Below are 17,430 nucleotides of genomic sequence, written 5' to 3' on the forward strand. Positions count from 1 at the left end.
TATTAAACATTCATATTTCTATTCATTTTGTTTGAAAAGATAAGTTTAAAAAAATTGTACGAAGTTTTTAGCATGGAAATCAACTGTAAAATACCTTCGGTGTGTCACAGCACTAATCCGTACCGCGTATTAATGAAATAAAGCCTCTCGGGGAACATTTCACTTATTTTTTAATTAAAAATCTTAATCCTCTTTGAAATACCTTTGAGTCGCTAATATCTTGAATGAGAAAATCGACGAGCGTTTTGAATTTTTGCGGCAGAGAAAAAAAGGTAAGGAATTCAGGTGGCATTTTAAATTTCCGTACTGAAAGAAACATTGAGAATGAAGGAGCTGAATGTAAATTAGCCGCTTAATAACGTTAATATTTAGACTAGAGATTAAATGTTTTCAATTGCAAATGTTAACTCTTTAGGATATAAAAACTGGACCGAAGTCTTTAGGATATAAAATCGGCTTTCCCGTTTAGCATTTTTTTAGTAATAGGGCACTGATTATCTGACTACGTTTTAACTTTATAAACGAGAAACAAACACACATCTACAACGCTTTAAAATATTTTTAAGTGCAAGTAAAAATGTTTAGTCAAAAAATGTTAGATTAAATTTTGTAACTTGGTCAATGCTATAAAATCTTTAAAACATACAGAAAACTACGAAAAAATTAAGAAATCGTAAACATTACATTCTAGTACGTAGGTGTAAAGAGAGAAATCAGTTAAAAACACACTTCACACGATAAAAATCGATGATCGAGTAAATTGTCGTTCAATTATAAAGCATAGTGCACACGAGTGGCCATGCATTCGGAAGCCACTCGACAACGGACGAACAAATTAGCCGCGGCCGACAGAGGGCGCTTGACCCGGCGAACTAATTGTCACAGCGCCTCTCGTGTGACAGCCCCTTTACAATTACGTGGTCTGCGGGAGGACTTATGAATAACAATGAACCTAAATCGTTTTAACTCAAAGCAAAATTAAATTACGATTAAATTGCTATTGAAACCCGCCTGTGGTCAGCGAAAAGACATTAAAAACTGGATTGGCAGACAAATTTAATCCCCTTTCTATCCCCATCTTCGTCAAATCTAATTCTTCATGACACTATTTATACTACTAGCTGTTTCCTGTGGCTGCAACCGCATGAAATTGTTAAAAAAAATTATTGTTTACATTTGTCAAATTCTCAATGACAAATGTCAAAATTACTGTTACCATAATAACCTTGTTTCCTTAATATTGGCAGATTTTTCTAATTTATTTACTCCCTAAGTTTGATAGCCTGAAAATGTATGGCCTAAAACGGGACGTAATTATAGGGCTTTTTGCTAAAGAATCATCTTATGCCACGAAGTAGTGTGTGTTTACGCTTTGTTATATTAGTATAGAAGTATAAGCTCGTCTTCTGCATTACAGTTCTTGTCTGGTGCTTCTCTGGTTCACAAACGTGAGTAAATGTATCTAGTGTGTCTCTTACCTTATCCCTGATCTCCTGCCTCATCTTCTCGCGCTCCTCCTCCATCTTGCGGTGCTTCTCCTTACGGCGCTCCTCAGCTTCACGGATGGCCTCCTGCCGCTCACGTTCCGCTTCTTCTTCCTTCTCCTTATCATCGCTGTCATCACCATCACCACCCACCGCACCTACAGAAAGACAACAAAATTTAATACGATGAGTTGTCTAAGACATTAAAAAATATATAGACTAGGCAGTAAACATTTTTTTCCGTTACTATCTCTGAAAGGTACTAAATCAGTTGTGAAGTTTACTGCCATCTGGTGACCCTTTATTACTGTCATAATCATTTTATATAAAATTATAATAAGCTCCATCCTTTGTTATTAAGAAAACTTAAATAGTGTTTCAAAATAAAACATAACATTTAAATATTATTTAATGACATCTATTGGCTATTAATTTCAAATACAATAAAATATATTGATATGTTTTGAGGATTTATCAATATCTATAGTGTAGTGTCAACTGTGCCACCTCTATATTTTTGAATCTCTTCGCTTAAGGCCTCTTTCATGCATTGGTTGTAATGTAAGCGCCCCGGGCGAGGTTTTACAAAGCGATAAAATTTTGAAACACGATATTTACTCAATCAATCACTCACAAAATGTAACAAACACTCTTAAATGACGAAAACTGTTTTTTCAGCCGCAATTCGAGCGTGAAAGACTTTTTTTGTGGTAACTTTTTTTCGATGACAGTAACGCGTTGTTGAATATTGTCCGCATCCGCACAGAATAAAAATGCGCATTTTTTAAATGAACGGGAAAAGTTGAACTGGAAAATTCGGCACAAAAAACGTACAAAGCATGTAAACGAGCCTGTATTGAAAATATTTTGTAACGATTTAGTAACTACAAGGTAGGTTTTAACAACATTTTAAACTACTTTACAAATGTTTGCTATTGTTTAAAAATAAAGTATTATATTAATCGAAATAAAGCCATATACTATAATCGTAAAACCTTAATGAAATTCGAAATTAAATAGTCTGCCCTAAACCGGAACACACTGGTTCAAACCGGTTCACACTAACTCCGGCCGACTATTCCAACATGGCGTAGGGCGCTGTTCAAAAACCCATTACACGTCACTCTGAGCATTCTTCATGTGACGTTGGACGAACGCCGATACATCCCAACCTCTTTTCCTATTTGCTTTTTAAATGGAAAGGCTTATTTCCTATTCAGATTGTTGACCACTGATGTGGAAATTGAAATGTAGAGCAGTTTTTTTTCTGTAGAATTTTAAGTCACTTAACACTTTAATTGATTTCTTAATTGAATTAATTACTTTAGGAAATTGTTTATTGCAAAAGTCTAGATAATAAAATCTTTAACATACCGTTAAGTGTAGACTTTTTGAAACTGTATTCATTCCTTTTTTAGTAAACAATGTATTCCAATAATTATGTTTCTCTTTTTAGTACAAATCTCTTGACTATTTCTAGTTTTGTATAACCTCAAATTGAATCGTTGATATGCAGATATTTTCGATACTATGCGGATCAGTATCAGTTTTACAACTTCGTTTTGACGGCGAGTGTACTTGAAAAATGTTCAGAATTGTTGGCGATCTTCGGAATTGAAGACTTCAATATGCAATCTAACACGAAACGTTAATTAATATCTTTTATTACTTAACGATACTTTAAAAATAGTACATAAGTGTTTAATTTAAGAGAGTAATTTATTTAAATGCATTTAAAAAAAACAAATGATTGATTTGATTTTTAATGTTTTACATAAACTAGTGTACTTTTAAATCATGGTGTCGGTAGTGCTTCCAACAGGGGGCGACACCGTCTACCCCCTATCCCCAGCCGCGGCTAGATTAAACGAATTCCACGCGAGCGTGTCTGGCAATTGAATTTATTATACCAACCTCCTCAATAACCTATCCTATTAAGAAAAAGGCGGTCGCGTCCCCTCCAATTAATTGATCGTCATTCCTCCGATGTGCCTCTGACAGGAAGATAATTTTCCATCTCGCTTTTCAATAAACTCACAGCTCTCTTCGTAGAGTATTTCGCTTTTTTGATTAGGAATAGGGTTGTGTGTAAGAGTACCGGATATCAAACTTAATGCAATTTTCGTTTTTAGACGTAGTGAGATTTTGTACGGACAGATTAAAAAACTTACTAAGTAGCCTATGTGTTCTTCCAGATTGTAATACATCTATGATAACTTTCATCGAGATCCGATGGCCAGTTATGGATTAACATTCTAATGAACATGCATCCATCTAAATTATTTGTCCGTTTTCATGAAATCGTCATTCTTTTTTTTAATGCGACGACGAGTTTGTTATCATAATAGGGATATTTTAAAATAACATGCATAACGTGACGTGAATTCGGATAACCGTTATCCGATATCCGATACAGTGACATCCCTAATTTGAAATAACCGAACGGCGCCTGAATATTCATGAGCGGATTTAAATAATGATCGAGTTTGGTATTTACTTTATACAGTATGTTAATAAATTCTTGTGATATTTAAAAGAGTAGACAAAATATAAAGTAAGAAAGCTCGAGTTTTTTGTATTTAGCATTTTATATTACGGTACGAGGGTGTTTTAAATTATGGTATTTTCTACAATATTGGTTACACCGATTGAATTAAAGTGTTTGATTAAATTTTCTATAAAAAATTAAATTAAAACAAGTTCTTTTTGAACTGAAAATTGAGAAAAAACTGCTTTGGAACTCAAGTATTTTATCGAGTAGATTTTCTATGAATAATTTTCCATTTCTCTTAACTTTTGTAATATAAATAACACACTCATCATATTCTTGTCGTGTTAAGTTAGTATAACTCGAGGTGAGTTCACGCGTTATTTAAGTTAGTTGCGGCGTAGCGGAGGCTCTATTCCATTAGTAGCGCCGCGTAGCACTAATAAGGCTTCCACGGGCCTAATTGAATTGCTAACCTAGACTAGAGCCGGGGCGGGACATAACTTCGTGTCAACTTGAAGTCACACTGATTTCATTACCGCCTTACAAAACGTTTTAACTAAATTTACTTGCGTCTGCTTTTGAGATGTGTTGATGGTGAGTTTAACTTTTTGTTGTCTGAAAATAGTAACTTTTATGAGTATTATACGAACAAGATAGTCCAATTTAAACTATTTTAAGTACATAAATTAAATAAATTGAATAAAAGCCTTAATCATAATTGTTAATATTTATTCAATAATAGATATCAAAATATCTCATTTGTCTAATTGCTATAAGTTTAAATGACAGTAATGATTTTTAAAATTTCCCTAAGTTATCAATAAAAATCTCGCACTGGACCCTCCGCAATAACAGTTTTATTGCCATTACTTAGAGAGGGTTTCCCCTCCCCCGCCGCGTCCCTCCCCCGTCTGATGTTATATATTGTCAACACCGATACATAATACTGCCTTCGTGAAATTATTATCCCCTGAATGGAATACGTGATGCGACAACTAATGTTATATTTGGTGTTCTTATGAACACGTCCGAACGCATTAAGTTTTATTTACTTATTGTACTTTATTTCTATTGCGTATTTTACGTATCAGCAAAGAAATATAGTTCTATCTACTTTATGATATTGTAGATAAAAACTGCGGGTTAACTTCACGCTTATCTTTGAATTTATTCGCAGATATGTGCGGGTTGCATCACGATTTTTTCATTCACAGTAAGAATGACAGACAAATTATGTATATATGAAAATTAAAAATTTATAACTACATGACCATAATCGACCACGAGATATGTAGATTACAAGCAAGTATTTAACCCTAGAGCCACCGACGCTCCTGTTATTGACAGCTTAAATTTAAATATTGTACATGTATATGCTTCAATGAGGTCATATCCATCTAAAATCATAATGTTTGCTTACCAAGTTACTTAGCGTTAAGACGAGAGGGTGGCGAGGGTTGGTCATCGTAAACCGATCGTTTACGACCCCCTAGCACCACCCCAACACAAACAAACTCGTAAAACTTATTCTCATCACCTTGTCAATATTCATAACAATATTATAATATTACTCGATGTTTACCTCAATAATCTGCAGTACTCGTATGTTTGCTTAAGAAAGCTCTCGAACATTCGTAGAGGGTCTACGAAAATTTGTAGATCATAGAAAAATGTCTAACAGTTTTGTAATACCTTTTACTTATAAGCTACTTAATTGTACGGTTGTTTAGACTATAGATATGAAAGGAACAAACAGCCATATCTACTGTCATAAACGGTAAAAACTTTACTCCCCTACCAGTGTAATTTTAATGTAGACAATAAAATTTAATGCTTCTGAATAATTGAGAGTTGAAATTAATTCAAGACGTAAAAGTTGCAATCTTTATAAATATTTAGGAGTATTATTATCTTCTCATTTTAATGCATAAAAGACTATAAAATAGTTCTACATAAATAAAATTATTATGTGCAAAAGGTACGCGAGTTCATTGAAGCTCAAAGTCAAGTTGAAACGACTGGACAAATATTAATTGAAAATTCATCGGAAAAACGATTTCATTTCATTTCCAATCGAGTCATCGAGCTCACGTTATTGAGTTTTGGGATGAAAATAAAACAAACAGAGATTCAATCTTTAATATAGAGGTACGGAATTTTAAAATAATATGCAAAAAATACTTATGGATTTAATACTGGATATCGACGATGAATATTACGCAAAAATATATTGTGTTTTTTTAGACAATGAAATAATTTGCTTGGTCGTTAATGAGTTGCGTGGAAGAGGTGCATAAGAATGGAGTGAATTGATAAATGATGGCTGGATGTATGGAAGAGTACATCCTGTATAGTAAAAAGCAGGCTTTTAATGATAACGTTATTGGACTAATACTGAATCGTAAGAGCGCACATCTGAAAGTAAATTATCGTAAAACTGTTTAGTCACGCTTTGATTCCTATGAGCTTAAATGGAGGTGAACACTACTCGATTTTCAGACGGGAAACTTAAAAAAATTGGCTTAGAAACAATCGACAAACGCCATCAGTTATGAGATTGTTTAGTCAAAATGCGCACGTTCTTAGTGTAAAATAATTCTGATGTACATTCATGGGAACGTTAAAAATTGTACACGTTTCGTGTGATTGCAAATTGTCTGTCATGTTGGTTCAGCAACAATTTGCGCGGCTGTCACAGATTGTTGCCGGCTGAAGTTTGTTACATGTTTGTACGCGGATTTATGTGGATGTCTGTTACATAAACAAAAGCGCAATTCCGAAAGTTCTACGTAAAATAAAACAAAACATATTTTGGCATTCATTATTTTTTGTTTTCAAAACAAGTTGCTTTAAATATTGTTTAATTGTTATTAATAATGCTATATTGCGCAATATTTTATATTTTTTTCAATACATAAATAATAAAGTACTCATTTAGCTTTGTGCTACGAAATGCGAAATTTTGTAGCACTTTCGTAGCGACGTAGCAAAGTTAAGTCGGAAGAAGCGTTATCGATCGTTCTAATAATAGACGCCTGCATACACTTAACTAAGAATTGTTAAGTTGACGTAAACCCACTACGTTCACTTCATACACGAACCTCGTGTATTTCAACAAAGTTGCCATAATAAAGAAGTTAAGATTTTAAACATACGACTTTTAAATACATGAACATTTTTTAGTAAACTGTTAAAACAATAATAGTGAGTATAAAATAAACTCAAGTAAAAACAGCAATTAAAGAGTTTTTTTTATCTAACAGTTATGAGCAAAGTTCTTGAACAAACTTAAAAGTGTACAAAAGAAATGAAGCAACGTGTAAATAACAAAGGCAAAGAAAAATCATAAGAAGAAATCTCAAACACAACAACTACCGTCAACACAACAGTATCCTTATAAAACTGAACTTTAGGTTATCTTTGATTATGCAACTCTACAAAATAAGTAACCGAAACTTTTAAGAAATATCCGTGCATTACTTATACTTGGATTATTTAACCACAAATGTAAATGAGAATTTACATCTAAAATTGAGTGTCTATTTATTTCTTTCTACAAATCTCATCACGTTTTCTAATTAAATAAAGTAATTTCTAACTTAAAAAAACTTATAAGGTAAGCCGTAACGGCAGAATATAAATCAGGAGTATATGCTTATCCTGGAAAAAGCCGGAGCAAGTCGCCCTTGTCAGTTAAACTTGTAGTTGCCTTTTTAAACTTTGTTTATTACTAAAAAGTTTTATTAAAAGCGTATGATGCAAGCATCTTGGCTTAAAATCATTTCGACCCTTAGCTTTTAATTAAAAAACAAAATGAAAAATTGGCAGCGGCCAGACCCGTCCCGCAGGATTTGCCTATTAATTACTCGTATATCCTACTTGAATAATATTTATTACAAGATTTAGTGGAAGGCAGGCTTAATGTGGCTCCGCTCGTAGGTTTTTCGTAGATTTTTGGTTGATTATAATTAAAAAGATTTATAGCTAAGCGCGGTAAATACTAAAGTGGTCCAGATGTCCCTCTAGAATCAATAGAAGGTCATAGTGATCGAATAAACTACAATAGACGGAATTAGAAATGAGACTTTACAAGCTTAAGATAAGAAATGTTTACCCATACGATAAAATTTTGAGGTAACAGTTCGGACAATTAGCTTTTTTGTATCAAAATGATTTTCAAGAAATCTTAAATAAAACAGACTTAAAAACAGAATATAAAACTGCATTTATATTATATTTCTCTGTGAGTTATATTATCATTATCACTTGAGATTGCCAGTTAAATAATAGTCAGACATATTTCAGTGATTCTCGGCGGGAATTATTTAACATGGCAACACTGATAATATCACGGACTGCGGTCGGCCGCTGGCTACACAGACGTACATACATTATGGTGGTCGTTTATATGGATATGATTAAGCGGTCAGCTGAATGCTAAAATAAATAACAAGGACGTGTAGGAAACAATGTGATTATTTTGTTTATTTTAGGACGAAATTAAATTTAAGTAGGGGCTCCCATAATGGATAATGGATGTTTTCACTATGGTTTGGCATAGTACCTACTATACCATACATCTTTAATATTCGTCATATGTAATTTCACTGTCATCAACATAGTAACTATATGTGTTTCGGTCTTCCTCTACCTTTGTAGCTAATTGTTGTCGACTAGGCTATGTATACAGTATTAAATTTGTACTTAAACTATAAAGTTTCATAAAACAAGATCTAGGTTAATCAAAGTCGAATTACAAAACTGAAATGCTGTTAGAATCAGAACTTTCTCGTCGCTGCCAGATAAAAATGAGATTCAATTTGTGCAGCACTAGTGAGCGGATTTAAAAAGTAATTTAAACCACACCCCAGATGTTAACAAGCGGAAAAAGTAATAAAATGCCTCAGAGTAACCATCTCAATCCGAATTACTTTGCCCGACGCAGCGGGGCCGCGACGGGGACGCTGCAGGAACGCGGCGGGGACGCGACGAGACTCAGCGGGGACGAGAGCGTTTTTAATTTAGCACAGAACGAGATAAACTTTAGCCATATGTGACCGCTTACTCGAGCCTTACTGTACATTACTGTATACTTCTTTGTTAGACAAATGAAAGTTGTTTCATTTACCTTATTGTGCACAGCTTACAGGATATTATGCGGCTTACAGCAAGCCAATGAAGGCTTAATATGGCTTGAAATGGCTACCACAAATTGTATCTGAATTATATTTTCATTCGTTTACGAAGTTTTATTTTAAATGGGTTTGTAATTCAAGCTTAGGAATACTCAGTCCGAAATTCCTTAGAGTGTATTTAGTACGTGCTAACGACAGGCTTCGGCGTGCGATTTAATTCACAAAATGTACTCGTAAGAGAACTTTTATAGATCAATCTTTTAGGGATAATATTAAAGACTGCGGCGCTCGTAAAAATACTCTTGGGCGTTATAGCTCAAGTTTCAGAAAGTATGGTGTTAACTTATGTAAAATCAGTTGTGTAATGCGTTATGTGGTAAACAGATAACTAGTACTAAGTTACGTTGTTTATAACTAGACTAACTTAGAGGTTTGTGAGTTTATTCTGTACTTTCTAATTAACAATTCTTTTCTTCTTCTTTTAATACTAGTATAGAGTCTAGACAAAACCAACTGACTGTCGAAGAAATGAAGGCGCTTAAAGGTCAAATACAGGTTAGAATTTGCGAACATAAACGCATATAATATTTTCAGTCGAGTAGAAACGTGTAATAGTAAGACAAAATTTAGTGGACATTAAAACCTAATCCCAGTGTATGTCCACAGTAATATAGACAGTAAAACGTGCCGTCCGTCACAAATTTTGACGCAGTCGTGCGTAACGAAATGGGAAGGTCGCAATAAACTTCAAATGACGTCAGCAAAACTTTTAATGTACTTTGAAATTTCGCGCATTACTCCCCGAAATGTGTGCACAAACACGCGTGAACGAGGCATGTGTATGACAGCTCTTATATAACATACAAACCGTAATACGTTTACTTATACATTAGGAATACGTGTGGGTTATATCTACCAATTATCCCATTCATATTCGTAAAATAAAACAAAGTATAAATTGTCTTTGTTCGGATGTGTCGATAATGTTGACAGTAAATATGGGACCAACTTTATAAAACAAGAAGCCAGTCTATAATTCCCTCTAACGCCGGCAACGCATCTGTAGTTACTCTGGTGTTGCGGATGTCCATGGGCGTCCAACACCTCTGTGTTCCCGCCGCTCGTTTGCCCCCTTCTCTTATAAAACATACGTGGTACGTTTTATATCATGACTCTAGTGGCGTGGTATGTGACAAATTTTGGTTATTAAAAGATCATTATGCTTATGTTTGCAAAATGCGATTCTATTTTAAACAATGTGTGTTTTATATTTTTGAAATAAGGCAGTTACTGTTAACATATAATACAATTTGAAAGATTTCGCTGAAGTACACTTGGCTACTTAGCTATAGAGTAGAGACCCTTACAAAGATCTCTAATATATTTCTATATTATAGCAGTTTAAGTCCCGTAACGGTAAAATCCCTTTTATTATGAAAGGGATTGAAAAATAATCCCTTATCCATTCACGGCGTTTACTGTATAAAGGTTTTATGAAACCGTTACACTTGAATGAACATAACTTAAAGGGTTTTGTATAGTTTATGTTGAATTTAACACCTGCAGTACAATTTGAGGGAAGTTTTTGCCACTCTCAGAGATTATTGATAGTAATTTAAATGGCATTGTGGATTAGTTGTTGCCCTTGACTTCGTCTACGCAATATTAGGATAAAAGAGTAGCCTATAATATGACCGTCAGTTCAGTTAAAGTCCGGTCAAAATCGGCCCCGCCGTTTCAGGAGATTACCCGGAACAAACGCGATTTGCGGACAGACAGACAACAAAAATTAAATGCGATTTTCGTAGCAACGCAAATACACCATGATTCTGAAATCTGGATTTTTTTTGATCTTACAGACTTACTGCTTTGGCGCAGCGACCCAAAGTGAGTCTTGGCCTCCCACACGAGAGAGCGCCAGCGTCGTCTGTCTTACAAATAGGCACTAAAATTTTATTATATGTATAGATTTAACACTAAAGGCGCTCTAAGAGTATTTACTATATGAATGAGAACTATTTTAAAATTAAATTAAAATAGTGAAGGTAGTGTTTTAATAGTATTAGAAGTAATTAGATGAACCTAAATAAAGGTTAAAAATTGACTTCAAGTTTGAAATTAAAACTTTGAACGTACTATTGATAGGAACAACAATTACTTTGTTGTTGGAATATTCCAACTGAATAGTGTTGAAATAAATGGCAATTTGTTTCTACTTTATTAAAGCTCTATTCTCGTGTAAGAATCGATTGGTTTATTTCTGCACGACACGGATGTTAACGAAGTGGGCTGTGAGCACGCGATGTTGCCGTATTTTATGGAAAAAAGCTTTTTGTTTTAACCTTAAGAGAACATTAATATTACTACACGCACTAAAATTGTACAACATTCATCCAAATATTTTTTATTTGGTGAAAAAGAAAAATTGAATGAAATATTTCTTTCGTTAACTTTAATCTTAATTAGGCCTTTAATTGTGTTAAATTTAGTTGATTATTAAGAGTAAACATAAATCAAGTTACCATAAGTTATCGTTCAGTTGAATGACTTAAAGTAAACTTACAATATGTTGAGGTCTCATCGACAATTATATTTCGTACAAATAAGTGCGAAGGTTTGGATGGATGGATGTTTCTACGAATCTCCCAAATGTAACGGATTTCGATTAAATAACAAAAAATCGAAGAACTCATAAACGACATACTACGGTTTTTATTACTCGACGCGTACGGAATCTAGGATGAAAGATAGTTGTATAAATAGAAAAAAAAAACATATTGCTTTTATCTTAAACTCCGTTGTCGCTTATAACAGGTACGGCATAGGCTTATGATCCATATCGGTTGCTTCGTGACCCAAATATTGATTCCGTAGCTTGAGTGCAATAAAAAAGGTTGAGTTGCGAGTTGACTGCCGGCGACTGGCAGATATTTACTGTGCCTTCGTTGTTGACATACCTACATACATCGAACTTTAACATTAAAAGCATGTATACTCTATTTTTTCTAATTAAAAAAAAAACCTATCACAACTGTCATAATCATCAACTTGCCCTTATCCCTTATGGAGGGTCGGCACAATATGTGCTGATCTTCCATACATCTCTATCAGCCGTCATATCTGAATCCACTCCCTTCTTAAGCACATCCCATTTCACACAATACATCCATACTTTCTTCGGTCTTCCTCTTCCTTTGTAACCATCCACATTCATTCTTAACACTTTCTGGTTTATGTCCCCATCGTCTCGTCGCATAACATGTCCATACCACGGTAACCGTTTACTTCTCAATTTCTCCACCACTGGCGCTACTTTCAAACTTCCTCTAATATACACATGTACATAACTGTATCTTGACTATTTTCACACTAAAACATTGAGGTCAACCGACTATTGTTATGAAAGAAGAAGTGAGGCTAAATTGGTATGAAAGGCCGCACAAGAAATGCTTTAGTTTTTCGGCAATTTCTCAGACACGAATATGTCTAGACAAAAACAGTAAGGAGGTCACACAACTCTGACACGAAACTGTGAGCTTTACCTAAAACATAATAGCAACATACAGTCGGATCATTAAGGGCTTATGTTGTCATGTCACAAATAACGGTAACAATATTTCGTGTAGTGACTTATCTATACTCTTTACTAATATTATAATGAGGAAAGATTTGTATTTTTGTTTGTATTGAAATAACTCACAAACTATTGGACCGATTTCAATAATTCTTATATTATTAAAAAGATACGTTACCAAGGAGTAACGTAGACTATATTTTTTAAGGTTTTTTTTTCTAATTTCACGTGGACGAAGTCGCGAGCTACAGCTAGTTTATTACATTTTTCATTCTAATTCTACACTAAAGATCTCCCTTAATTAATGTTTCAAAGTGCAGCTGTAAGCCTATCCTTTTATGGTATATTTTGTATTGGTGATTTTCTTGTTAATAACGTAGATAAGTTAGGTGCCGTAAGTTAGAAGGATCCTCTTAATTACACAGGTATGAAGACGAGGCAATCTTATTAAACCTGGCCCCGAGCACAGCGGGGAAGTGCCCCCGCTCCTCCGGGATCAAATCCAATTATCAATTATGCCCCGGGATCCGATAATTACATATTGCTAAACCTTTAATCAAAGATATGAATTATTATACAAAATTATAACCTAAACATTTATATGAAAAAGAAGCCAAAGTAATAAAAATATAATTTATCATCAACATTTCAATGATGATCAAGTTACTAGTATTTATTTTGCTTCCATCAACATTACTTAGAAAAACTTAGGTCTGTGTAAATAAAAAAATATGCGCATCGCTGTTCTTCGGTTAGTCTAAAGAAGAGGTACTAGTATAATGTTATACGAAGTAGTTTTTATATCTAATTCACATTTTTCTATAATACATAGACTTAACAGAACAGTGACTGCTTTAAATTATAAATTAAAAGAATTTACGGCATAAATCTTTAACAAGACAATATTAAATGATTTACACAAAACTGGTCATAGATATTCGAAACATATACCAAAGCATTAGGGATATTACTCCATTTAACTATCGGAGTTTACGTTATATCATAATTAATCAAAATCTAACAAAACGTTAGTCTAATAGGAGTTTTATTACATAGCTATTGTTTACGAAGCTTAATTGAAAATCAGTTTGATTGGCCGCCGCCCGCCGCCGCTGACGCGTGTTTATTGAACGTTAAATCGGATTGCATTGCGGTGAGCGTACTCCTATTCAACTTTACTATATCATTTGCATAAGTTACTACTATAAACGTCAGTCTCTCGTTTATATAGGAGAAATATCGGTGGACGGACATAGTTAGGAAAAATGTTCTGTGCATCTCCTCCGTCGCAGGCAGATTCAACTACATGCGAATGTCTATAGCTAGTGATTGCGTTGCTATTTCAGCGAATCCAGATGACCGCTCGTTTGTCATCATATTGCCTCTACTTTACGGTGAAATTTATGCTAAGACCTAAAAAACTCGTTTAATAAACAGTGTCTATGTATTTTGTGGTATTACAGAAACTATTCTTATCTATGTTTAATTAAAATTAAAGAATAATAACGTAAGTTAAATATGACAAAAGCAATCAAGAAAATTAAATTTTTAAGGATAAAAATAAACGTTCAACAAAATTGCTATATCTTTTACCATTATTGCCTTAATTCGTCAACCGTCAAACCTCAATCAAACTGAGTCTGAGCGTTTGATACTCCGCCTGTCATTCAAAATGACACCACACTAAATGTAAAAGTCGTTAATCCTTTAAATATTTTGTCTTCAGAGTGTCGATTAAATATAAAATGATTTTATTTTATTTGGTCTACCACTACCGGTGTACCCGGAGTAAAAGATGGAATTACGTGAAAGGTGATATGATCAAGAGGGGACATGACGGGTGATAGAGTTGTTTGGAGGACGAAAACCCGGTGCAATCCTACGGGACTAGGATAAAGTAGGGGAGATGATGATTTAATTTGTAACTATAATTTCCGTTAAAAGTTACTGGTTAATAAACTAGTCCTTTAGTGTATAATTAGAATAATTAGAAATAACCTGAGTGCAATAATAAATAAGCTAGTATTATAACTAATATCATTTTAATATGTTTTTTAATTCAAATACATTAAATAAGGAATAAAAAATGTTGAAGAAGAGTGTGTTGGGAGCGCGACAAATATAAGTTCGTTTTCTCTGCCTACACCTCTGCGTTAGAAGCATGAATTTGTATGTTGAATGTTGTATGTTTAAGGATTTCTTTGTATGTTAGACGACGGCTAAATAACAAGGGAACTAAAGCCAAAAAACTATTCAGAAACATGCATTTAGTTAATAGATACTATATAAATGTTTACCTGTTAAAACTATTCGCTTATTTCCTTTAAATAGTTTAAAAACCTCATTAAATATGAATCAAAATCAGAAGCGTAACTAAGCTTTTAATAACTGAAAGTACCTTTTGATAGGCCGTGTATTAAATATCGCAAGAGTGAAATGTATTTAATCCTCTACGACTAAAAGCATAGCGCTGTAGTTTGTTTGGTCAGCGACCCTCCACTCTCCCCCCAGACTTCAGTAGGATATGTCGGGGTAATGGGAAACATCGCTTTTGTGAGAGCTTTTTTTCATTCGGTCGTTAAAAAGTTTGCGCTACGACTTGAGACGTTGGGCTTTGTTCGGAAGAATGAAGGCTTTTAAGTGTAAGTATATTGGATCATATTTCAGTTGCTTTTCCGATGAAATGTGCCTTTTATTTGACCGATTTGAAATATTTGAATTGTAACTACGATCTCGAGTGCTTTTAAAATACCTTAAGATGTTTGAATCTCAAAAGGTGGAGTTGTTCCACGTACGTTGTATTTTATTGTATTTCTCTAAAATTAAACATAAGAATAGAGTATTATTAATAGCCCTAAACCTCTTATCTTTTTTAATAATATTTTCATATTTCATAGAGATAGTAAATACGGAGTGGAAAAACAAAGTAACATTCCTTTTTTTTCACGACGTAACATTAAAATCTTTGTAACAGTACAATAACTTTTAATAGATTTTTACTATTTTTGTAGAACACTTCATTACAAAATAATTAAAATATTCATCAAGCTGTTGAATTTTTTGTAAATATATTTTTATAAGTGAAAAAATGGGAATATTTTAAAAATAAACATACATTTCGGCAGCGGTTGTTAGTTATTGTTTAAAAACTGTGAACAAAACAACTGCGGAGTGGATTCACTGGAGCTTACTTCACATAATGATTCATAAACAAATGACTGCAACAAAAGAGTTTGAAGAAAACGTGCTTTTTCGAGATACGAACGAAGAATGAACAGAATGCTAGACCTAGTTTTATAGCCTTGAAAACATAAGTATACAATTCTATTTCATTTAGTCTATGTTAATGTTATAAAAAATAAAGATCAGTATTTTTGTATGAAATGAATTAACTTAAAAGTTACTAGAGCGATTTTAAAATCTGTTACCATTAAAAAGCTACATTATTACTAACAGGATTTAACATTACTGGATTATTTTTAAATTTCACATTTTTTATTTCATTTACAGACCAATTTGCTAGCAAAACTTATTCTAATAGTATGTAGACATAATATTACAATTCATTAACGAATTTGTAGATAAATTCATGTTTCAATACAAACTCGCTACGGCGTAGCACTTGAGTAGCAATGCTACGAAATGTGTGCAAAATGAGAATTTGCGTAAAGTGAGTACGAAACAACGATAAACCTACGAAAAAACTAAAGTCTTAATAATCATTTTATCATAACCAAAAGTTACATTTCTTCGTAATATTACTAACATTAGTTGTCAATAAAGATTGCCATTACTGCACAATTTTGTTTTTTATTACGTTTAACTTATTGGCCGGTTGCCAGTGGATGCTAGACCTTTACTCCCTTGGAATTGAGGATTAAGTTAACATCAATAATTTTACTTAACCAGGATACATGTAATGAATATACCTTTAAAGTTTAAATTCGAAAATCGGCGCTCATCGCTTCCAACTTTACTGGGCTTTTTCTTGTTCAATTTAAATAAACAATTACGTTTTCTTATCCTACAATAAATTAATCTTAATTTCGTAGCTTAAATGCTAATGCATATTAATACTAAAAGCTAGTTTCTAAGTCTTTAATGTAAGTATTCTCGGTACGTCTACGAATTCATTTGTAAAGTGTCTAATTCTCTGAAGAACGCTCGTCTGAGTTAACGCGTAGGAGCGCTTTATCTCGAATTAGACTGAATTACTGACGTCATCTGCCTACGAAATAGTCGGATAATAAATTGATATACAACCTGTGCAATTCTTAACTAAAATAATCTATTAATTTATTACTAGAAAAAATATTAACTCAAATACAGTAACGCATATAACATTCGACTTCTATTATATTAATAACAGGTTTCCAAGCAACATTTAACCATTCGTTAGTGTTTTATTTCGATAACTTAATTAAATTCGTTTCCGAACTACGTAACTTGAGTTTGACTCCGTTGAAACTAAGGAAAATCTAACACTAATCACTTGGTATTTATAAAATAAAAGGAAGCTAGAACACCTAGCATAAGATACCTCATTTTGTTTTTATTCTATAATTCCTTTTGTGAAATAAAACTGGCAACGTACAATCTATGTCCATTACGTATCTCGTGTAACTTTAAAGCCATGATAATTATTATTATCGTCTATAATTTGTGTAAAATTTAAGTGACTTTGCAGTGAGGCTTAAGCTAATAAATTCGATTGAGTACAACACGTAGGGAGCTTGCCAAGCTGGG

General features: G+C 33.4%; 1 protein-coding gene across 2 annotated transcripts in view; it reads right to left on the reverse strand.

The window, feature by feature from the left end:
• Positions 1-17,430, reverse strand: part of LOC106105996 (complexin) — a 127,112-nt gene that overhangs the window by 14,307 nt on the left and 95,375 nt on the right. For both annotated transcript variants that reach the window (XM_013286516.1, XM_013286515.1), the window contains one exon: positions 1,479-1,642. In XM_013286516.1, coding sequence (XP_013141970.1) covers positions 1,479-1,642 — 164 coding nt within the window. The remainder of the gene's footprint in view (positions 1-1,478; positions 1,643-17,430) is intronic.

The sequence above is a fragment of the Papilio polytes genome, unplaced genomic scaffold (genome assembly GCF_000836215.1).
Source record: "Papilio polytes unplaced genomic scaffold, Ppol_1.0 DF822622.1, whole genome shotgun sequence".
In the NCBI taxonomy this organism is placed as follows: Eukaryota; Metazoa; Arthropoda; class Insecta; order Lepidoptera; family Papilionidae; genus Papilio; species Papilio polytes.